The 24,690-nt window shown below is 38.9% G+C and overlaps 1 protein-coding gene across 4 annotated transcripts in view; it reads right to left on the bottom strand.

Annotated features, from left to right (window-relative positions):
- Nucleotides 1–24,690, bottom strand: part of slco1c1 (solute carrier organic anion transporter family, member 1C1) — a 39,327-nt gene that overhangs the window by 10,951 nt on the left and 3,686 nt on the right. Inside the window, exons 1-11 of one of the 4 annotated variants that reach the window (XM_084407288.1) lie at nucleotides 22,784–22,821; nucleotides 22,622–22,660; nucleotides 19,178–19,320; nucleotides 9,401–9,542; nucleotides 7,100–7,232; nucleotides 5,491–5,612; nucleotides 5,054–5,200; nucleotides 3,917–4,015; nucleotides 1,652–1,897; nucleotides 986–1,150; nucleotides 337–532 (exon numbers count right to left, since the gene is read on the bottom strand). In XM_084407288.1, the coding sequence (XP_084263414.1) occupies nucleotides 337–532; nucleotides 986–1,150; nucleotides 1,652–1,897; nucleotides 3,917–4,015; nucleotides 5,054–5,200; nucleotides 5,491–5,612; nucleotides 7,100–7,232; nucleotides 9,401–9,542; nucleotides 19,178–19,306 (1,379 nt within the window). In that variant the 5' untranslated portion in view covers nucleotides 19,307–19,320; nucleotides 22,622–22,660; nucleotides 22,784–22,821. The other 3 variants (XM_084407285.1, XM_084407287.1, XM_084407286.1) reach the window with 3 other exon arrangements.

Below are 24,690 nucleotides of genomic sequence, written 5' to 3'. Positions count from 1 at the left end.
TGGTGACCATAAGAGACTTCTTTCAAAAACTTCATTAATACAGGAAAAAACACATCATTTTACTTTTTCTGAAGAGGAAAATTCCCTTTCATCAGGAGTAAAATCGAGGTCGCAAGCAAGAAGGTAACAAGTAAGTCATCTAATTTTCTTCCTTTAAGACTAATTATAACTTGTTTTAAATAATTTACATGAAAACGTGGACTGGAGTAATTTGAATCTGAAATGTAAGACTGATTAACCCTTAGTTGGCTGGACTAGTAACTAGTTCTTAAGACGCAGTCTTAACATAATGCTTTTGTGCAGCTGGCCCCAGATCTGAACCCAAGTTCATCCTACCCGTTGTACGACCTGGTGATGCCGGCCACGTTGGCATTCTCACATCCCATGGCGAAGAAGAAAAGAGACAGGAAATAGCCCAGGAGAGACGTTCCCAGTGCAAACTTGGCTGCTCCCATGATGCTCAGCTTGAACTTCTTCATGATCACGCCCCCCGAGAACATTCCCAAGGCTACAGCTGGGATGTTGATAACTCCTGAAAAAACAGACGGCATCAGGAAAACCTGGATCAAAGGACCACTGTCAGATTTGAAACAAAGGCAAAGCCATAGAATTCAGCTCAGCTCCTCTCAAACACGGTTCTTCTTGTGGTTGAACGGGCCTATTTGTTTTCCCTCCTGTCTTTCTAGACGCTAATGCCGTTTCCCCAAATGCACAACAGTCTCCGGTGTCTGCATACGTTGTGTGCCGATATTATTTTTGGATTCCATTCTCTTTCATATGCAGTAATGGTCCATGTCATACTGTGATTTAACCGAGCTATATAAACCTCTAGATTTGATATCAGAACCAAAGACTAATATTTAACACACATTAATAAAATCCCCCAAAATCCAACATAAACATAACATACCATTAAACTCTGAGGTCACAGCTGCACAACTGTAATATATCTGCGCACAGATGCCTTTAGAGGAAGACGACGTACCCATTAAGAAGTTCGCCTTGGACGCCGACTGTCCGTAGTGTTGCTCGATGTATTTTGGTTTGTATGTCACCATGCCGATCAAAGAGTTGAACTGGATGATGGTGATGCAGAGATACAAAAAGTAGACCGGGTTCCCCAAAAGGGATCTCAGTGTTGGCAAAAAGTCTGAAAAACATGCGGTAGTCTTTTTACTGAAAAAAATCATCAACATTAAGTGAATTTGTGCTTAAAACAACAGCAAATATCTGCCAATGGGGTCAGAAAAATAAAACATTTATTTTTCCTGACCCCATTGGCATATTCATTTTCTTTTCAATTTAATTTTAGAAAATTGCCATATATTTTTGTCTTGTTTTAAGTATAAACTTACTTTATTTTGTTATTTAAAAAAAAACCAAGACTTAATACCTGAAGTAATTTTGTATCTCAAGTAAATGCATCTTGTTTAAGAATGTTTAGATATTTGTACTGTGAAACCATTAAAAAAAAAATACTAAATAATTTCTTGCAATGTGCTTCTTTAAAATAAATGCCACTTGGTTTGAAATTTTGTTAATTAATTAATGGAATGGCATTACGTGGACTTGAAAGTCCAAATACGTTAGTTTTTTTATGTGCAGCCAGAGATCTGATATTTTAGATATTTATATTTTCTAGGTGGTTTACCTTTGGCCATTTCTAGGAAGTTTGCCGGCTCGTCTGCCTGGTACTTGTGCTCCAGGAGGGGCGAGTCTTTGATAAAGCTGGTCCGCTCTGGAGAATACTTGGCAACCTGTCTCTCTGGCAGGGGCAAAGACTTGGGCAAGAACCAAAACGGCACCGCCGAGAGCAGGGTGATGAATCCTGCAATAAGGTATCCCAGCCACCAGGCACCTACCCAGCGTGCATCTCCTGGGGTGATGCTAATGCTGTCTGTGAGAAGACAGTCACACACACACACACACACACGCATATGTCAACACGGAGCATACAGACGCTACAAGGCTCGCTGCAGCTTGTCACATGTTCAGAATATTTGGGCCAGGCAGACGCAGACTGTGATCCACAGACAGTCTTAGATGTCTCGCTCTCTCCTCATCATGTATGCTCAGACGGCCTCCGTCTTGTGCTTAAGCTGTGCCAGTAGACAGAAATGTTTGTATGTCACATAAGCAATGTGCATGGACGAAAAGGAATAGCTCAACCGAATCACATTTGCCTGCATTATTTTACTTCTTCGGTGAAACACAAAATCAGATGTTAAGCAAACTACTCTTTTCCATTGTCAAGATCTTAAAAAAGACAAGAAAGCAGCATAAAAGCACAATCAACATAGTCTACACGACTGCCAAGCCTTCTGAAGTCATACTGTAGTCACGAAATCAAAATTGACAGTTCTTATTTTTTATGGAATATTGCAGTATTTATTCTAAATGATTTATCCATGCACATCGTTATTTTTTTTTAACATTCACGTTCCCTCGTAATCTTTATTATCGCAATAACTTCCCCTTCCTCTCTTCTCTTCTCTGATGAGGTGTTTACTTGTGCCCTACATTTATTCTTCTTGGCCGTTTTACTTGGATACGCGTCACTACAGGGAAGAAAAGACTAGCGTAGCTTCTGTTTCATACTTGCTTTAAATATGTCATGATCGGGTGGCAGAATGAAGTTTGATGTCAATGGTTTTCACAATAGTCAGAATATATAGGCTGCACTTTAAACAGCTATATGACTAACCACAATTTTACAAATATTCAAATATGTCAGCATATTAGAATGATTTCTGAAGGATAATGTGACACTGAAGATATGTACGTGTATATTCAGATACAAAACTGTGTTTACAAAATATATTTTACAATATATCAAAATATATCTGTTTTGACTGTGTTTTCTTTTTTTCATCAAATAATTGCAGCCTTGGTGAGCATAAGAGACTTTTAATTATTCCAAACTACTATATGTAGGTGTATTTTATATACTGCATAGAAAGACTAGATATTTAATATCAGTAAACATAGAACTTTCTATAGAAACACTCCTCCTGCAATGATTTATGTGTATGATACAGATGTTTTCTGTTTTATTGTCTCATTAAATCAAATTAAAGGCAAAACAATGTGATAATATTGATAATACTGAATATTTACTGTACGACATCTGCCATTATTCCTTAATATTTTATTTTCTTATGGCATAACTTTCCTGCCAAATGTCTTGCCTTTAGGGTGTAACGTACCGCTATATTATCTATGAATAAATGGCCTGTATAACCAGCACGCATTATTTCATATACATGCATAAACATTGCAAATGCCAAAAAAAATTTGTTTGACACACCATGATTCTAACATTCAAACCACACACACAAATCGAATCTTATTACACGTTTCAGCTGATGTCCCCTTTCACCTCTCAGTCTCAATGCATGGTACATCTCATCAAAAACAGCTGTAAGCTAAATCGCAGCTTAACATTTATGAGCCTTTACATCGTCCCCAGTCAAATAAAGAGTGTGTTTGAATGCCAAAAACGCACTCCGATCCAACATAAACAGCCTCCACTGCTTTCAAACAAGAAACAACAAAGTTTCTTATTTCCTCCTGCTTTTGTTTGAGATATAAACAAAATAAGAATAATATGAATAAGCTGGATTTCCTCCAGATTTGAGGAGAGAAAGAGTCAATTTCACAATGAATTACTTAAAAAAAAAAAACTTTAGTAGTTAATGAATCACTAGTCTAAGATGAGCCAAAACCAATGGAACTATACAGAATAAATGCATTTTATATGATACTTTTTTCTCTCTCTCTCTTTTCAAGACAATCTTGCCGATACATGCCTAGAGAGGTTCATGCCGTTCAAGTCATCTAGTGCAGATGTTACTGAACCCAGCGACTCCTTCAGGAAATAGTGAATCATTCAACAGCACAGTTTCACTTCACTCACCCATATTGACAAATCCAATGTCCACGTATATCTTGGCACAGAGAGACCCCAGCAGGTAACCGCACACTGGGCCGATGACCGATATTGTCTGGACACATCCTGATACAGATGATGCATGAATTGATTAGTTGCGGATATAGTCTGGACTGTTTACAGAGAAAGGCAATGCTCTCTAGGAAAAACAATTAATACCAGGAAGCCGTTGAAGGGCAAAACGGTCTCAGTCACATTTATGACGGAATTTCACAGTACACATGGTTTCAAAGCAGCTTTACAGAAAATTATGATGTTAATGTGTATAATATCTTCATGCCTTACAGTTGCATTTAGCAGATTAGAGCTGAACAATAATATAGATACATTTTTCTACAAGCAATCATGCAATTGAGAAGAGCGAGGCTTTCAGAGAAAGCACGCTGCGAACCGCTATAGTAAACGCTAACCAGCTATTTAAATATTGAGCAGCAAGCTCATTGGCTGCAGATGCGACAGGAACCAATCAGCTTGAGCCATCTAGTTAACAATGTAAATGTCATCAGGTTGCATTAATCTGCGGCATCTAGAGTTTCATGACAGAACCTGCTACACACAACTTCATATAAAGAGCTGGACGATAATATAGTTCAAGTTTGCAATAAAATAAAATAAATCAAGCAATTGAGATTTGCTTTAAAGCATATATCACTTTACGTGAGTATAATATATGTATGCGGGTAAAGCTGGATATAATATTCAACTTTATATATAGAGCTGTGCGATAATACAGTTTACATTTGGCTATGATATAAACAACCATGCAACTGAGATTTGATATATAGTATATATCTGTATGTATGCAGGTAAAATAGCATGTGCTATACTTCCCTAATATGCATACATTTTTTGACTATATTTACTATATTGTACATACCCCTTAATGTGATTGTACTGTATTCAGGTATGTTTGGAAATACTTTTAGTAGTTGTATGATTTTTTTTTTAATGATCTTTATTAATTATTAATTTTAAGTATTGTGTTAAACAATGAACCATCAAATACCATGCACTTATTATATCTGTCCAGCTAAGGTTACTCTACTTAATGTCCGTCACGCAGAAGAGCAGGATTAAACTGTTCAAACACAGATTTAGACGTACCGATGTAGAAGGCTGCATTTTCCTCCAGAGCGTGATCATCGATGTATGAGATTCCCAGAGGTTGCACCGGGGTCTCGCCAATTCCACGCAAGATATTCCCCAGGAAAACGTAGATCCACATGGACAACCTGGACTCGTGTTCGCAACCTGAGAAAGGGGGAAGAGAGGGTGAGAAGGCTTCTGCAAATGGCGAGAGGCATTTCAAGGAATTGACATGTGACAAAGATACCGAATGAAATGAGACAGGATAAAAAAGAAATTATAGATTATTATTATTATTATTAGAGAAGCATTCACAAATAAGACTGTATGAAATCATATGAGGCTGTAGACTACAGTGATACCAGCATATGTTAGTCCCTAACAGATATCATATCTAGTTTAACCAGCAAGACTCCCATTTTCCAATCTAACCGAAGCAGTGGGTGTTAATGTACCTGCGCTCGGGACTGAAGAAGTGCTTGGACCTGTGGACAGAACGCTAGCAGAACTCATTGGACATGGGGAGAGGATACTGGTTGAGTTCACTGTCGATCGAATCGATGTTTCAAACTTGTAGCTGCATATAAAACATCAACAGTTCAGTAGCAGAAATCAGAGACCAACAATACGATTTAGACTGATGAAACTTGAAAGGCATGTAATGTTGTGGGTATTTTGATCAGAATGCATTTTTTGCAACAATAATGAAGACGAAAAAGGGTTACACTTTATTCCGAAAGTCCACTTTAGACATTCGACTAACTATATACTTATTTAGTTATATTTGCAACATGTCAACTACGTCACTACCACATGTAATTTTTGCAACTACATGTCAACTAACTCTCATTAGAGTACTAGTAGACTGTTAGGATTAGTAGAATAAGTTGACATGTAGTTGCAAAGTTACTTACAGTCAGTAGAATGTCTGTTGAAGAATGTCTAAAGTGAACTATCGAGATAAAGTGAAATAAAGATTAACATTAGCTTTGATTAATAAACGCTGTAAAAGTATGGTCCATTGTTTGTTCATGTTAACTTATGTTGTTAACAAATGAAACCTTATTGTAAAGTGTTCCCAAATAATAATAATAATAATCATAATGATAATTCCTAAAAGTCAGGCTGCGTCCAAAATCGCATACTTCTTGATTAAGTAATTTGTAACAAAGTAATTACTTTGTAGCTGCTAAAACAGTATTTTCTATATAATATGAATGTGTGTAGCATGAATGTAATCCGGACATACTTTTTGACTTCTGTTTTATGAATACTGTGAATTCAGACACACTGCTCTTTTCATAAACCGTCTATGATATAGTAGTATGTGATTTCAGATGCAGCCATACTGTTGACAAAAACTACAAGAAAAAATAATCCAGTCGTAGCATTTTGGGTAGCATAAGCTGAACACTTATAAACTAAACTAATTTGTATGAGATGAATCTGCAGTATATTACAATTTACACCTGAACAAACAACAAATGCACAGGTGAATGAAATATGCTAGTCAGACTGAGCGATTCAGATTTTAAATAGGCCATTGGCGTAAAAATGGGATGCAATATAGGATGTGTCATTTCTGGAAATTATGCACATCCAAAACATGACCTATATACAAAACATTAACATTTAAAACAGCCTTTCAATTCATCACGGAAATTGCACTCGAGTCACTTTAATAAGGTAATGTTTTCGAAGAGCATCATGTAAAACTCAAACCCTGGCACACTCTCAAAGTTGACAATGCATGTCGATTTACAAGTATAAAGTCAAATATGAATGAATAGAGCGTGGTCATTGACAATTCTGATATATCAACTAAAAATGTTTCCTTTTATGCAGCACATTTACGATGCCAAGAAAGACATCTGATAAAGTAACTGCATTCAGTGACAAACACATACTGAAAACGACTCGATGGCATTTGTGGTCAGGGACTTTAACGAGATCAAACTGGATCCATGTGACCCTTCAAAAACAGCTCCCTGTTAACAGCGGAACAGCTTGAGACGAGGCTGACGTGACATCGCACATATTTTCACATTCACAGATGAAACTTACCGTCCGATTATAAAATGGGGCAAGGCGATTAGAAAAGTCCCTAGTGACATCAACAGGCAGCCGATGGCGATTATCTTCGGACGGTGAAGTTTGGCACCAAAGTAACTCACAAAGGCGATCACTAACAAGTTACCTAGGAGGGGAAGACGAGAAGAACTGTTCAGACAAACATTTACAGTTTACAATGTGGAAAATTGTGATTGAGTTTAACAGGCTCCATTAATTGGATTGTTTCTTAGAAAATCCAACAAATCAGCTAAAAAGCATGAACTAAAGCAAGCAACTAACCTCAATGCAAGTGTACGAGGAGGACTGGGTCACTATAAGGATGGCACTCTTCAGGTTTATGTTATTGTACAGGGGGTTTTAAACTCATGTTAAGATTTAATCCATGACTGAAGCATGTATGCTCTTCATAATAAAGCTCAGGAAAATCGGCTAGTCATAGACTGATTATTTGGTCATTTTGAGATCACTTAATAAGGAGGAGCTGATCGCACTTATTGTTTCTGATCTACTAATGGATAAAATATGGATATGATGGAAGCAATATGCACACAAAATTGTTCTTATTTTACAATGTCACTCAAGTGCCCCTAATGTGCTATTTTACAGCTTTCTACTTTTGTTTGCATACGTCCAAGGTCAAAAAACACTTTAATTTTCTCATATAATAGATTGCAGAATCTCCTCTTTCCTCAGTGTCTGTTAGGTTTGATCAAGGATTCAGTCTCTATAAACCCTGCCTTTCCGAGAGCCTGCAGTGTTTGAGGGATATACATGGGCAGCCAGTGAAGACCATAGGCGGCCATAAAAATATTTTTTTTTTATAAAAAACCATAAAAATTACTGACAACTCGTTCCAGTCAGTTTAAAAACTATTCTTTTTTTCTTTCTTTTGGGGGACAACGCATGTGTCTCATACGTAATCAAGGAAGTCTCATTTCAGAAAAGTAACCATTATAAATTTAATATGCATTATTTTCCATTTCCGAAAGATTTTGTGGATATTGAGTAAACGCTGTAAAATAAGAGCAATTTTATGTGCATATTATTTAAATACATAAAACCCCAATTTTGGCCATTCACCCATGAATGGGAGTATCCACTTCACAAACTCTGAATGAATGAATGAATGAGGCATTTATATAGCGCTTTCATATGTACTACTGTACACCCAAAGCGCTTCACAATCACATCAGGGAATCTCTCCTGAACCACCACCAATGATGATGCGACGGCAGCCACAGTACAACGCTCACCACACACCAGCTATAGGTGGAGAGTTCACAAACCCTCTGACCATGGCGCTTCCCAACTGATTTCTACATGATTGACCTCTTTGTCTGCGAGGAACATTTATTGGCAGAATTATTTGGTTTCTGAGATTCACGGCTCCATGAACAAAGGTCTTTGTGAGGACGATTATAGCACAGCTCTGTACCCAGCATGGAGTTTGGGACATTTCATGGATTTAATGGGAACAGGGATTCTCAGACGTTCAGACCATGGCTCGGTTTATAAGGAGGTCAGTCTAACCAAAGAGAAACAACTCACCCAAACATTTACAGAACACACACAGCAGCCTTTGTTCCGCGGGTTTCCCGAGCACTTGTTGATAACAGGGATGGAAGACAGAGTCGAGAGAGAGTGATGCAAACTCTGACACATGATCCCTTGCTTTGGCTGTGCTCCTCATCCCGTTGCCATGGCAACACTCCTATGGAAACACTGGTTTCTAGGGCCACGCGAGCTGCGGATAAGCAGTGTGAGCTGGGTTTAGCCTCGCTTTCACTACCCTAGACTACGATTTTCCATGTGCAAAGATGAAAAAAAGTGCAGGATCACATATTCTGATTAAAACTAGCTCTGCATCCCTTGACAATAAAACAATCAATTTGTATTATATTTGACTGGCCCTTCCCTGCACACCGGCAAAGCTAGAAGCATTAAGCTATGAGATTATAATTATAAATGATTAAATAATGCATTCATATTTATTTTTTGATTATTTGCATTGTATCGCAATGGAAATATTAGAAATAAAATGATTTGCGTCGAAGACTGTGCTGTGACCTGTTAAAACAGTTTTGCAGTTGCATAACTGTCTGATCTGTCGGACCACTGCACTGCGCAGAGGACGACAGCTGTAAATTGCAGCACACATGGTGCGTCTCAGTGTTATTTCGCACTGAAGAGGGGTGCACAGAATCTGTGAAAGGCTAGATGAGAGCCTTGGCAACTGGTTCGCGGAGGTGACGGGATCGAAACGCAGCTGACGCATGAAGATCCGGTTCTTACCCATTTCAAAGCTGCCATCAATGACACCTATTAAGTAACTGGGGATGTCGAAGCGTCTTTCCAGCTGAGTTATTGTGCTTTTCATATAGCTCCCGGATAATGCCTTGGCAAAGTAGGCAAAGGACAAGGCCACGAGGAACATCTGTAATGAGACAGAGACAGAGAGACAGTCAGATGCTGCATGCAGAACTCACACTCTCCCTCATTAACCTATTTTTTTTTTTTTTACATGGAAGCAACTCTTCATTAATATGCATTTAAAATCATAGGGGATAAGAGAACTGGGGTGGGAGTAGAGATGGTGAGATGGAGAGAAGGGGGATGCATTTCTCGAGCTGCAGTGCATTATGGGTAGTGGGACAAAAAGCGGATTAGGAGAGCTTATGTCACGCTCTTGAGCGATGCTACTGCATTCAACAACAGTGACTTAAGCCTCCATGAGCAAAACAACAGGAAAAATGAGTCGCTGCTCATGACTGTCGCTGGGGTTTCTGGGCCAAAATCATCAGCGTTCGCAGAGGTTTCGCCTCGGCACAGCGGTGCATCTTCACTCTTGTGGGATTTCCCGCACGCATGCACACTCCCTGCATCCAAAATTAATAATCAACGGAAAGGTGGAGAAGTGAAGGGTGAAGAAGCAGAAAGAGAAGGGAATAGAGGAGACTACACAGCTATACAGTCGTCTTTCAAACACACGCTTGACTTTTACGTGTAAAAAAGGCAGAGCTGAATCACTTTTTGAAGCTCATGAGAATAAAACAATCTTCATATGGCGTCCCTTGACTATATTAAAGTCAGTTTTCTGTAAGATTTTAGCGTTATCACTATAAAATAATAATAAATAATAAGATTAAATAATAAACACTCGTATTTTATTTATTATATTTATATACACTTTTTAAAATGAATACTTAAATTCAGCAAGCATGCATAAAAAAATGATCAAGAGACAGTGAAGGCATGTTTTTAAATGCTAGGCCTATAAAGATTTCTATCTCAAATAAATCCTCTTGATTTCCTGATCAAAAATGTATCATGTTTCCACAAACATTTTAAATAGCACAACTGTTTTCAACATTAATAATAATCAGAAATGTTTCTTGAGCAGCAAACCATCATATCAGAATCATTTCTGAAGGATGATGTGACACTGAAGACTGGAGTAATGATGCTGAAAATTCAGCTTTGATCACAGGAATAAATTACACTTTACAATATATTCACATAGAAAACAGCGGTTTTAAATTTTAATAATATTTCACAATATATATTTTTTTTGTATTTTTAATCATACAGTAGAAAACTGTTATTTTCAATTGCAATATTATTCCACTGTTTTAACGGTGTTTTTGAACAAATAAATGCAGGCTTCTTTCAAAAACATTACAAATCTTTCCATCACCCGTAGATCCTCAATGCAAAAACACAAACACAGACCATCACAACTTCAATAAACTGACATGTCTCACTTAATTGATATCACTAAACCAGGAAGGAGACCAAAGGAAGCATTTGACGGTGATGTAACAGATCTAAAGATGCCTTTTCTAACATCTAAATCAATCAATCAATTAGCTGAGGATGTTCTCTGCATCGCTCTCTTAACCAAGTTATCGCAACTTTGTTCTGGGTCATGCAACTCTGCGTCACGACTAGTCATGACATACTGTGTGTTCTTCGACTGGGACTCGAGCACTCACATTTCTGAAAGATTTATGGTTACTTTGGGCTACAGGGGATCGTGCAAACCATACTGGGATTTGGAAGGCAGGCATCTAATGCCGAGTGAAGAAAGAGTAAATTAGCATGAAAGAAAGAGAGGGAATGTGAGAAAGCGTGCCTGAAGCAAAGTTCACCGCTGATGAGACGCTCAGAATAGAAACACCGCTAAAAGGTGACAATCACCTGTCCATTGGCGGTTTACAAACAACATGCACAGAATATCAGCATAAATTAATGCAAATGAATGCATGTGAGAGCAGACACCTCAACCAAAGGTCCTATCATGAACGATGCATGCATGTGTCTATCACTGACTTCAAGTTCTCATTCATTTACAGCTGCACTGTCAATACAGTGGCACGTCCCTCATCTCCTTGGAGCGCAACTTGGATCACATTACTCGTGGGCGCAGTAATCTGACCGCCAGCCAACAGCAACACGTGCTCGCGATGGCCTCTGAGCTAATTTTCAGCTTTTACAACAGTCCAGAGATTTCCTCACTCGAGAGCACATGGGTCCCTCCGTGCGCTTATGGATTTCCCAAGCATGCGCCGAGCGCCCGTCATGCACTGACACAGTGTCTGTAGTTCACGCTCCATAGCGCCTTCACAGCAGTGAACTGAATGCCTTTGTACATTGACAGTAACATATTATAGCAGAAAATTCAACTTTATTGTTTCCTCACTTTCTGACCTGTGAAATTTTCCATTACCTTTTCAGTCATCTGTGATTACTGGACATTCATTTTTACAAATGTTATTAAAAAGGTGTTAAAGTTAGTTGTGCTTGGAGTCATTTGTTTTATTTGTGATAATAACGCAATGAAACATGCCAAATTTTGCAGACAAAAGTTTGTTTTGTTCGTCCCTCATATTTACTGTTTTTAAAAATGTTCCTCATATTTTGATGGTTTAATTGAACTTGTAGGGTTATTAAAAAACAAATATCCCCTCTGGCCACTACAAAGTATGTACTACTGTGCACCCAAAGCGCTTTACAATCATATCAGGGAATCTCTCCTCAACCCCCACCATATATATATATATATATATATCTCAGGGTTATTATTATCATTAACATAAACGCAGGTTGTCTTGTGAACAGATGTGGCATATGACACAGTGCTGCCAACAAGGCTATTGCTCCTACATAACAGCTTATTTTAATCAGTTCTTTTGTCATCATATTTCTCACAGATTTCTGGTCGTTCTAAATCAGATACAGAAAGAGTAGCACAGTAAAGATTACATTTATATGAATGCATTAGTGAGAGAGCGATTGTGTGTGAATTAATTCCACATGGCAGCATCTAATAGTGCAGCTGTGGGTTTTAGTTAAGAAATATATGCAAGAACATTTCATTTTCTAAGCTATTTTATTGATAAATCACAGAAAAGTGTCGACAATACATTTCCATGCATCTGAATGTTTCTGTGTGCGCAAGATCTGCGCGTGATTGTACGAGATATGTGTGTGCGCGTTACAATGCAAGCACACATTAGTTTAGAACGGCGATTAACTTATGTGTACAATAAGCCTTTTCAAATGTGCATTCTCACGATCAATTTGTCTGGTTGAAGAATGCTTGAAGTCTCTCAGAGTATGCATTTATTTGTCATTTTTATTGTTTGATTTCAAAGATTTATTTTCTGTTGCGCCCTCTATAGGCCATAACCAGCGACGAGAATACGTTTTGTGCGCAAAAAGTAAACAAAAATAACAACTTTATTCCACTATTCATTTCCTTCTCTCTGGGCCGTTATTTTTGTTTACTTTTTGCGCACAAAACGTATTCTCGTCGCTTGATAAACTTAAGATTGAGCCACTGTAGTCACATGGACTACTTTGATGATGTCTTTATTACCTTTTTGGACACGGACAGTATACCGTACATACATTTTCAATGGAGGGACAGAAAGCTCTCGGACTAAATCTAAAATATCTTAAACTGTGTTTCGAAGATGAACGAAGGTCTTACGGGCTTGGGACGACATGAGGGCGAGTCATTAATGACATCATTTTCATTTTTGGGTGAACTAACCCTTTAAAGCGTCATGGCAGAGCATTAAAGTCGACTAGTCTGTGCAACCCTTATTAGGAATACCTTTAGTTGTGAAAAAATTAAGTGTGTCTTGAGTCAGCATCCGAATATGCGTACTTCCATACTATATAGTATGTGAAAAACAGTAGTTCCCGATCAGTGTATGACGACAAAGTATCGTGAGAGCGATTAGAGAGCAGACGGCTCTGTTTGCTTTCGCATCGCTCTTTGTACTTTGATGTCATACACTGATAGGTCTGCGCATTGCCGCTTCAAGTTGAACACACCTTTTACTATCCCATGAGGCCAGTCACTGGCAGTGAAGCGACGCAACTGATGCCGTAGGTCACATGACAACATGTCGAACGTAGTATATTTATACGACACACATTCATACTATACAATTCAATTCAATTCAATTCAAATTTATTTGTATAGCGCTTTTCACAATACATATTCTTTCAAAGCAGCTTTACAGAAAGTGCATTTCAGAATGTACATAGAAAAATAAAATTAGTGAATCATGTATTAATTTAGGGCATAATATCGCTGGCGTTGAGTCGTCTCTTCACAGGCGTTGAGTCGTCTCTTCACAGAGGTCGGAACATACTTTTTTAATGGTCACAAATTAAGTTTCAAACCAAATGTAGTACCTACTATACAGTATGCGATCTTGGAGACAGCGTGTGTCTAGAGCGCCGCGCTTATATTAAACCCATCCAACATATCTGCACATTTTTGACATGACTTGCCACAAAAATTTGAGGCTGTCTACACTGGACACAAAGTAAACAATATAAACTGGTTCATTTGTCTTTCTGAATGGGTGCATGGTGGTGCTGTATGGTATTAAAGACTCAATGACTCATCGCAATGCCCCATTCGCTTTGACGAATCACCTGTTTTATATTTGAAGGTCTAAATGCAGTGATTTTTTGGCTTGCACTTCTGTAACCGAAGCAGTCTTTTCCCACGCACCGTGTCTGTCATGGTCTCACACACCGGCTAACACCCTCTGACTCCGCCTGCTACAGTAGCCACGCCCCAAACCCTCGCTATTGGTTGAGCTGGAAAGTGATTGACAGATCTAAGCAGAGCACTCTCAAAGTTCAGATGGTGTCTGGGAGGCTCAATGTTTACACTTTTGTGGGAGATGAACCCTTATGGCATACTAACTAATAGATGTCAATGAACCGTAAACTGGGATAAGAGAACGCATTTGTTCTTTCTGTGTGCCCACATGTCCTTCAGTTTTTTACTGGATGCGACAACATTTTTGATTCTTGTGCTATTTGGAGAAAAACTTGTAGAGCTTTGAAAACTCTAATCGGCTTTACTATAAGGGTCTCTATGGGTGCAATTACAATACCTTTATTCATCCGAATACTCTGCGTTCCTGAAGCATGCAGATCATTTCTGAGATCAGACCTCAGGCTAAAGCAAAGAATTTGGAAATCAGAAAAGGCCTCCGTAAAGGTTTATTGGAGGATTATGATCAGCACACATCTAAGATGTAATTTACCCTACTCTGCGTGGTCTCTTTTCTTAGAAACGGCCCCTTCATTGTGTCCGTCCTGAAATAATCTGATTTTAAGCAGCTTTTACACTATTGTCTCATGCTAATTTAATCCCAAGCAAAAACAAGCCCTTAATTCAAATCGCATCCGCGTGTGCCAAATCTTAATGTTTAAAAAAACATTTTATGTCACTAATTAAGAGCTGAGCCTTTAGAAAGCTCTCATGGCTAGTCTGAGAACTCAACAAAAGCTCTTTCTGGACACAGAAACACTCCCTAGTCATTCACACTTTCAAACCCAGAGGGTCGGCGGTTTGATACACAAAACAAGTCAGCTGATAACATCTTCTGCTATTGCTGTTATGCTCTTTTAAAGGCATTTAACCCCTTAATGGCCTAAGGGTGGCGATAGTCAGAATGTGATTGTGTGTGAGAGCTCTTGGATTTCTGCCATGTAGGACTCTCTCTTATTGAATCTCTTTGCCATCGTTTGATGTTAAAGCTATGCCGAATAGTGTTTACATTTACAGTACATTTAATCATTTAGAAGACGCTTTTATTCAAAGCGACTTACAAATGAGGAGTGCAGTAGAAGCATTTAAACTAACAATAGGACAACAATATGCAAGTGCTGTGACCCTTCCCAGTTTAGTCTAACGCAGTACACGTAAAAAAAGAAATAAAAAAAGATATAGAAAAGAAAAGAAAGCGTTAGTATTAATGGTTTAGGAATTCATCTCTCATTCCACTCAAAACAAAGCAGATATGTCACTAAAATTGTGCTCCTGCTCATGGGTGTAGACAATGATAAAAAGAGAATGTCCTTCCACCTGCTATCAAACAGTAAAATATGTTTTAGAAGTGAATTTTAAAGTCCCCCTATTAAAGGAGCTGTATGTAAGAAATGCATTTCAATTAATCATAAAATGGCCCTGATATGTCAGTAGACATTAAGAAATCATGTTCATTTCAAATACTTATATCACTGACAACAGTAGTCCGGCCAGGATATTGTCATTTAAAAAGTGAAGTTGCAGCCCTCAACTGATGTTGATGTTGACATGTTGTGTTTTGGCCTGATGCCCCACCCTCCACCTATCTACCAATCACGAAGTCAGTAGTGTTTTGGCCTGATGCGTCGCCCTCCACCTATCTACCAATCACGAAGTCAGTAGTGTTTTGGCCTGATGCGTCGCCCTCCACCTATCTACCAATCACGAAGTCAGTAGTGTTTTGGCCTGATGCCCCACCCTCCACCTATCTACCAATCACGAAGTCAGTAGTGTTTTGGCCTGATGCGTCGCCCTCCACCTATCTACCAATCACGAAGTCAGTAGTGTTTTGGCCTGATGCGCCGCCCTCCACCTATCTACCAATCACGAAGTCAGTAGTGTTTTGGCCTGATGCACCGCCCTCCACCTATCTACCAATCACGAAGTCAGTAGTGTTTTGGCCTGATGTGTCGCCCTCCACCTATCTACCAATCACGAAGTCAGTAGTGTTTTGGCCTGATGCGCCGCCCTCCACCTATCTACCAATCACGAAGTCAGTAGTGTTTTGGCCTGATGCGCCGCCCTCCACCTATCTACCAATCACGAAGTCAGTAGTGTTTTGGCCTGATGCGCCGCCCTCCACCTATCTACCAATCACGAAGTCAGTAGTGTTTTGGCCTGATGCGCCGCCCTCCACCTATCTACCAATCACGAAGTCAGTAGTGTTTCTACGTAGCAGCCTACGTTCCTGCTGGATCCTGCAGCCTATCTGGCAACCTCGAGTCAGGGGGGAGGGGGAGGGGATACACCGCTCTACAGTAATTTGAAAGTGATTGCAGTACCAGTTTTGACCACAATCTTACATACAGCTCCTTTAAGCTATTGTAAAGGTTCCAAATTTTGTTTTAGAGTCTCCTACAGTTGGTTTACATGCATCCAAGGTCAAAAAACACTTTCATTTTCTCATAATATACATTGCAGCATCACCTCTTTTCTCACAGCGTCTGAAACCCTTTTGTCTTCTGTGATTGGTCTACTCTGCTCTGATTGGTCAGATGACCCAGTCTGTTGTGATTGGTCCACTCTGCTCTGATTGGTCAGATGGCCCAGTCTTTTGTGATTGGTCTACTCTGCTCTGATTGGTCAGATGGCCCAGTCTGTTGTGATTGGTCTACTCTGCTCTGATTGGTCAGATGGCCCAGTCTGTTGTGAGTGGTCCACTCTGCTCTGATTGGTCAGATGGCCCAGTCTGTTGTGATTGGTCTACTCTGCTCTGATTGGTCAGATGGCCCAGTCTGTTGTGATTGGTCTACTCTGCTCTAATTGGTCAGATGGCCCAGTCTGTTGTGATTGGTCCACTCTGCTCTGATTGGTCAGATGGCCCAGTCTGTTGTGATTGGTCTACTCTGCTCTAATTGGTCAGATGGCCCAGTCTGTTGTGATTGGTCCACTCTGCTCTGATTGGTCAGATGGCCCAGTCTGTTGTGATTGGTCCACTCTACTCTGATTTGTCAGATGGCTCAGTCTGTTGTGATTGGTCTATAGCTTACAGCGTGATAGCCTCATTACATTACCATATCTGAATTTCAGCTCTAGATCTTCCTCAATACTTGATACACAGTGATACGAACAGTAACAATGGCGTCGATTTTACCATATCAATCTCATCCTTTGGAAGTTCATGCAAAGTGAATTTGCTTTCACATCGCAGTGACGACAACACAAACCAAAAACTTCCAGTCTCAGCTGTAGTGTTTGAGGGTAGATGTTGTTTGGGGGGGGACAATAAAAACCCTAGACTGGCATTATGCAAATTTGTTACAAACCTACGTATAGGTTCGAGCAGGAAGTAAAGGGGGTCGCACACCGGACGAGAAGCGCAGCGCAACGCCGCATCGCGTCGAGGACAACTCGTGGTATCGCACTCTCAATTTATGGCCAGCAATATTGTTATGTTTAAGGACATTATGAAATTAAGATAATGTCTGTACTGTTATGATTGTACTGTACAATTAAATACAATCGTTGCTAAGTCTGCAGTCTGAACACTTTACCTCAGAGCGTCCGTTAACTGAATGAATTGAGAATCTCACCTGAAAATCCGATAACATCAGCAATTTTCATTCAAGCAGCTGATTTCTGTAAATGAATGTAAACTAAAACTAAATGTATATTGCAGCACAGGGTGAAGTCAGTATATACATTAACGACGATTTGAGACAAATATAATGTAAATTTAATATAAAACTATGTAAATGGCGCTTTGTGGCGCGGCAGGATTTTGAACAAGGTCCTGAGCCGTTGCTGGCGGACAGACTAGGTGTCTAAACCTTAAACTTCAAACTACTTTGAACTTCTTCAAACTTTCTGGTCCAAACTTTCTCAAGCCAACTTAAAGTTTGTCTTGACGAACTTTTTAATCTAGAAAATGTTTAGGCCGCAGACAGACGCTGAATGGCGCCGCTGGTGTGTGTAAACTCATAGAGAATAATGTGTTCGAATTTTAAAGACGTGGCGCTGCACGATGCGGCGCTGCGCTTCTCGTCCGGTGTGCGACCCCCTTAAGACTAATTACTGACGACTCATTTCAGAATTAGTCATTTCTTTTGGGAGACAATAACGATTTATCTGCACTTTGATCTTTGAAACTTTGAAGACCTTTTACATTCACAAACAGCTATTACACACTGCATGAAAGATCATATCCTAAAAAGCATAACTGGGACACTTTAAATTATAGCCTCATCTATATAAAATGTTTTTAAACCATTACATGGCGTAATTACATTACATTACAAGTCAACATAATATAGTGTTTGCAGTCCATTTTATGTCTGTAATGTAAACCGGATATTTAATGAGAAAAAAAATGTATGTCAGCTGAAGCTGTTTCAGAAGTGGAGCCAATTTTTTTTTTGGAGTAATGTGCTTAGCGTAGTATTCACAATAAGACTAATAATGTGTATTAATAAAGTAAAGTAGGCTGATTTTGAATTCATGTATAATGAAATTAAATAAGCAATTCACCTGTTTGCCACAACTAAAAAAAACTGCTTGTGTGTGATTAGCACTGTATGTTTTCAAATTTAGCTTGAGTAAACCTTTACATTATAACCTTACAATACTTCTAAAAGTTGCACATGACTGTGTGTCGTATACAGAGAGTTCATATAGCTGAATGGACCTTCTGTGGCCGCATTAGTGTTCATGACAAAGGAACTGCTGAGCATGACTATCTCGTTATTTACATCGTTAGCTATAATCATCTCATCAGGAGTGCTGGCTCAAATCCCTCTCTGTTCTCAGACCTCAGAAGATTCCACCACAAACTGAAGCTAAATCTTGTTTGGACCCAAAGACGTCACAGCGCTTCAGGCCCTCAAAGCCTGTTACGCGTAAAGCGACTGACCTGCGAGCTCACAAACATACCAGCACTTCTCCTTCAGGAATCAACACTCTGCTTTTATTTGTGACAATTGAGTCCACCAGAAAATAAAGAGATTTACCTTGAGGCTTGAGCAACAGGGCCTAGGGCCGTTCTCCGGTGACCGTCTCTCCTTGTTCGGCAGGTCCATCCTCCACAAGAAGGTCTCGTTTTCTTTGGGTGACGTTTCTCTATTGCAGTTTCTTGGCATTTATGCATGCAGCCCTGCAAGAGACACAGTTTGCATATGTGTGTGATCCATTTCTCCCGACATAAGGTGCTTTCAAGCAAGAATAGGCTGTTCTCTTTACAGGTTTAAATAGAATTTGAGAAAACGGTACAACTCTGGCACGGTGCGTTAAACAAAAGTTCTGAATTTAGTCATCGCGATGCAATTCTCTTTCACTTCTTATAGACTGATTGAAGTGACAACTCTAAGAATAGCAGCGGAAAGATCAGCTCCCTGGAGAAACGTGCCACTATCAGTGGAAAGCATTTTCTGGTACAGGTTTCAAATGCATGTTTGAATTGTGGAAATCTGGGGGAACAACAAAGTTAAAATGATTCCAATATTGTTGAATTCAGAATAACTGATGACCCGTACAATGAAACCTAGTACTCAAACTCGGTGTGCAAACTTTGCTATCATGTAAACAAATGCATGCCCTATATGCTCACATTGTCTGTCACTTTGGGACATTTTAATATCAATTACCACTTTGAGATTAAAGAGAAATACTGAAATGAATGAGTTTCTGTAGGATTTAAACTCGCGGCTTTCTGCCAGTCGACAGAACTGTCATCTCACAACTACTTCTTTGTTCTTCCTTCTTATTCTACAAGGTATAGCATTAAAAATGAATAAAACCAGTGCCCTAACAGCACTAACTCTTAAATACTGACATGGAGATTGAAAGATCCAAAATATTTATTGGTTATAAAGCAAGTAAGTGACTGTGCAGCCGAATCACACAAACACTGAGGTTCTTTCGACAAAGTTATGACAAAACTCTCAACTACAGCAATAACTAAAGTGGCAACTTATGCTATTGATTCCTGATTTAAAAAAAGAAGAAGCCAACCAAGATCCAACTTTTGCACAAGAAAGTCCTTTATACCTTGCATATATAAGCAACATCTATAAGACTTTCCAAAGTCTCTTGAACCTTATAGGCTGGTAATTTAGCTATTCAAGCTCTGATTATTCCGATTGAACTTGATGAGTCATTGAGCGCAGCCAGAGCAGTAAATGAAAAAACATCAACTCAACTATTTTAATTTATAAATTTATAATTTATAATTCATTGGACATATAAAGCATGCAGGAAGCTTTACTTAAAAATATTGCAGCTTTCTTCACAAGTTGACTTATTTACTTTAGTATTTTAACAGATTCTTTCTCTGCTTTTCTGAGTCACTACACATCATAAAAGGAGGGACAGTTCCTCTGAGGTTAGGTGTCTTGAGCAAGGACACAATGGTTCATGAATCAGCTCTTTGTATAGAGACAGACAGATAATTGGTTTGACTGATCACACATATATATATATATATATATATATATATATATATATCCAACAACATCATTACGCCACAGAAAAAAAAGTTCATTCATATACATGTATTTAAGCATTTAAGGCTTAGAGAGTCAAATGTGTGACCATTTATACACAAAACTACTTTGCAGAAATATAACACAAATATATATATATATATATTAACATTTAAAAATTGATACATAAAATATTTTGATTTTGTAAAGTTCAATGATTTTGAAGTAGGTCTATAATGAGTATTTAGTTATTAGTATGTCAAAAAGCAGAAATTAAAAAACAACAACTCAAAAATAATACTGATTTTGAAATCAAAGCAGTAAACTGAAAGCAGTTATCAGCTCAAATATTTAACCAACGCACAACTTTGTCTAGAATTAATGCATTGCATTTATCTCGAAACTGCGAGCTCACATATACATCAGACGCACGAAGGTAAACAGTCTGGAGAATGGATGTGGATGAGTGGATGAGTGGTCATGACAACCAGTGCGCAATTGCGTCTAATTAACCAGCAGCTGATATGAATCCACGCCGAACGACCACAGGAGAGAGAAACATCTCACATACAGTCCGAGACTGTTGAATGTATAAAATCCATTGCATAGCCTAATAAAACCCGAATGTTTGCTATAATAGTCTCCTGAAACCAGACGAGCATGCATAATTAAAAGGATGCTAAAATAATGGTTGTTGATATAATTAATATGTCAGTGGTGCGGTAATTATGATGCACATTAAGTCTGAATCGTTCCAACTAATCCAGCAACCAGCACAAACACACGGCAGTCCACATGCAGACCTACTTTTAACGAGCAGATGTTTGTTTTCTCCTCTTCTAACACGCGCGCCACCAGACCCATTTTAAACCATGTCATGTCTTGTGCGCAATGCATATCCATAATTCGTAAGCAAGAGATGAATTAGGTCAAAATATCTTATGCCTGCGTGTGTCTTATAAGAGCAGTTGCGATTACTCACCAAACCAAACAGTTTATATATCCGATCCGCGTCCCGGTCTCGTCTTCTCTTGGTTTGTTATACAATCTATGGATATGTAAGTGTCCCTGCTGGTCCAGTGTGAGTGTGTATGGAGCAGATCATATGTGTCAGGTGGTTTTCACATGGAAAGAAACTTCCCACGGGCTGCCGGTCGGAGACGAGGAAAGGCACTTGGTCCTAGAGGGGTTTCCCAACACTTCCACTCACATCAGATTCTTTCGCTTTCAGCTCGACATGTCCAAAGAGTTGAACCTTTTTGACGTCGAGACTCGAGTCCATATGTTTTTCACGAGCCTTTCCTGAGGTGAGAGTTTCTTCAGCTTGACGCGGCTGGATGGATTGAGCTGAAGCACGTGATGAGCGCGCGGAGTCTCTGGATGATCAGATCATATGCGTAAAACGCGCGCGGATCGTTTCATCGCTGTTTTAATAAAACGGTTACACTTACCTTTCATTTTCTACAAACATATGATTCCAATTAGATCAAGTATCAATCCGTACACATCTAATGATCTGTTTATCCTTAGATCACTTGAATGAATGAAAGTAGCCAATTTCCTATAGAGACATTTGATCATGATTTACATTAGTCATGCTGAAAATGCTTAACCCTTTGGTTGTGGCTCTCTTTTAATAGCTCAGAAACATACCATTGAAGTACAAGGTGATCCTTGAAGATTTTGCTATTCTTTTTGTAATTGTATTACTTTGTGATAGGCTAAAGCAGACTGTCTGTAAAATGCGTAAGAGGAACATTAGAAACTTGAAGTGCAATTGTGTAAGGATGCCTGTAGTTGCATTTTCCCCCCTACAATATTAAATTAAAATCTCATCTATGTGACAATGCAGTGTTATCACTAATTCTAACGTGTTGCAAACAGACACTTTCAATCTAGCCTATGTGATCTTGTTACTGAGGTCAGTCTTTAAAATGAACACAATCTAACAATTTATGGAGATAAGCTACTTGCCTTGCTCGAGTATCCATGCACCTTTCGGGAAAACTGTGCCTGCAAATCAAAAGTGACATCAACGTGACGTTACGCGAGAGACAGACAGACAGATTCTGTCAATGCCGAATCAAAATGTCAAACTATCTGTGCAAAGTCAGTCATTGCTCAAGAACACTCGACCTGCATTTATCTGTTCCTGTGTCCGTCCTCCTGTATCCAGATCAATTATACCGAGGCCTGACTTCCAAAGATAAACATTTCTGAAAGGAATGGGTGGCCTTTCCTGAGGTGACACACACATACAGATCATATTTATCCACAGCCGGAAAGATTTTGTTATAGCCACATAAAATATTTACAGCTATACTTCTTAGTAATAGTCATTTCATCATTATTTTAATGGGATGTTATTTATTCAGTCTAAAGCCAATATGGAGTCCTCATATAACATGTTTCCAGGAAAGGGTGGATAAAGGAGAGACAATGCACATTCCCTTGTTTCCATGGAGATGACCAAGCCATAATATGACAGTTGTTATAACCTTCTGACTGTGGATTATACACATCCTACTCTTGCTGATACGTGGCTTGTCCATGTAGACTTGAAAGGCACCCGAAGGATAAAGCCATTAATGGACAGCTCTCTGCATTTCTGATTTCAAATCTGAAATGAATGACGCAAACCATTATGGTATTAAATGCACTGCCCTTCAATGCAAATGCACTTCATCGTGTATATATAATTGATAACGATTATGAAATGCACTGCAAGTTTAAACTTTGCCAGTCAGAAATGGGGATTTTTTATAAATGATAGATAAGCATGCATTCAGCCTCTATAGCATAATATAAATAATATGCTAAAAATGCAGTGCTTCCAATCAGCAGATATTACATATCTAATCTGAGGGATTATGCGGTTAATATAGGCCATCATATAAAAAAATAGAAATGACGATCAGCACAGAAAAAAAAAAAAAAAACATTATAAATGTAGAACATCAAGCAAACAGTTTGAGGAATATTTGATGAATACAATTTGGTATTATGGGTAAAACACATGTGACAAGGTGGTACTTTTATGGTGTGTCCATTTGCTCATTTCTCCTTCAGTAATTTCAGAGAATGACTCATACGGTGTGACTGGTTTCTGTGCTGTTTGATATAACGTAGGTGTCAGGAGTATAACTGGGCTAAAATTAGACAAATCCATGTCAGCACCAGATCCTGGATTCTCTTTACACAGACATGACACAAACTGTTGGTTGGCTTTGAATGATTTTCGGTATTAGTAATCTGTTTGTGGTTCGTACTTGCTCGAAAAAAACAAAAAAGTATGGCGGAATTCTTGGCCTGGTATTTCTAATAGGATTTTACTAATCCATTCTCGCCCGTCGCGGTGGCCTGTCGAACAAACGGCTACTTCAGCTCTGTATTCTTGACATGGTCCTTTAAAACTGGGTTAACCCATTTACAGTATCATTGCTATATTACAAAACAAGTACAGGATAATCTATGACGTTAGAATAATAATTACAGCTGAGAATAGGAATAATGTGTTAATTGTCTTGACTCAGTTTAATTCTTGCATCAGAGGAAACTCAATGGGCTCCTTTGAGGAATAAACACACGACATGCACAATGGCAGGGCATCTGTATTTGTGCAATCTCAACTAAAAAGGCTCCATGAAGACAAGAAACAACTGCTTTAGCTGCTGCAACTATGACTGTCTTGACTTCACACACAACACAACAAGCCCTCGAGTCCTTGAATGATTGATTATATGCACGCTACAGAGATAAAGCGTACCACCGTTTGCATTTGAGGGCCACGTGTGACGTCATTTCCAGATATAAAGAAGGTATTTTTGTGCACAAAAGATAAATCCCAAATCTCGGCCATGCACATGAAGTCAGGCCGTCCAACGATTATTTGAATGTCCTTGGTTGCGCCTCCTTCTTCAGTGAATTGGAATAATTAAGCGGAAGAATAATCTGTGATTAATGAGTCTTTCCTGGAAGTGGAGACGAAGACCTCCACCCGTGTCACCTGCAGTATGTGCACAGGAGAAGCTTTTATGCATCAC

This window comes from Rutilus rutilus, assembly GCF_951802725.1.
Source record: "Rutilus rutilus genome assembly, chromosome: 4".
NCBI classification, from domain to species: Eukaryota; Metazoa; Chordata; class Actinopteri; order Cypriniformes; family Leuciscidae; genus Rutilus; species Rutilus rutilus.
The sequence above is the reverse complement of the archived record's forward strand: the minus strand, read 5'-3'. Positions and strand labels throughout refer to the sequence as shown.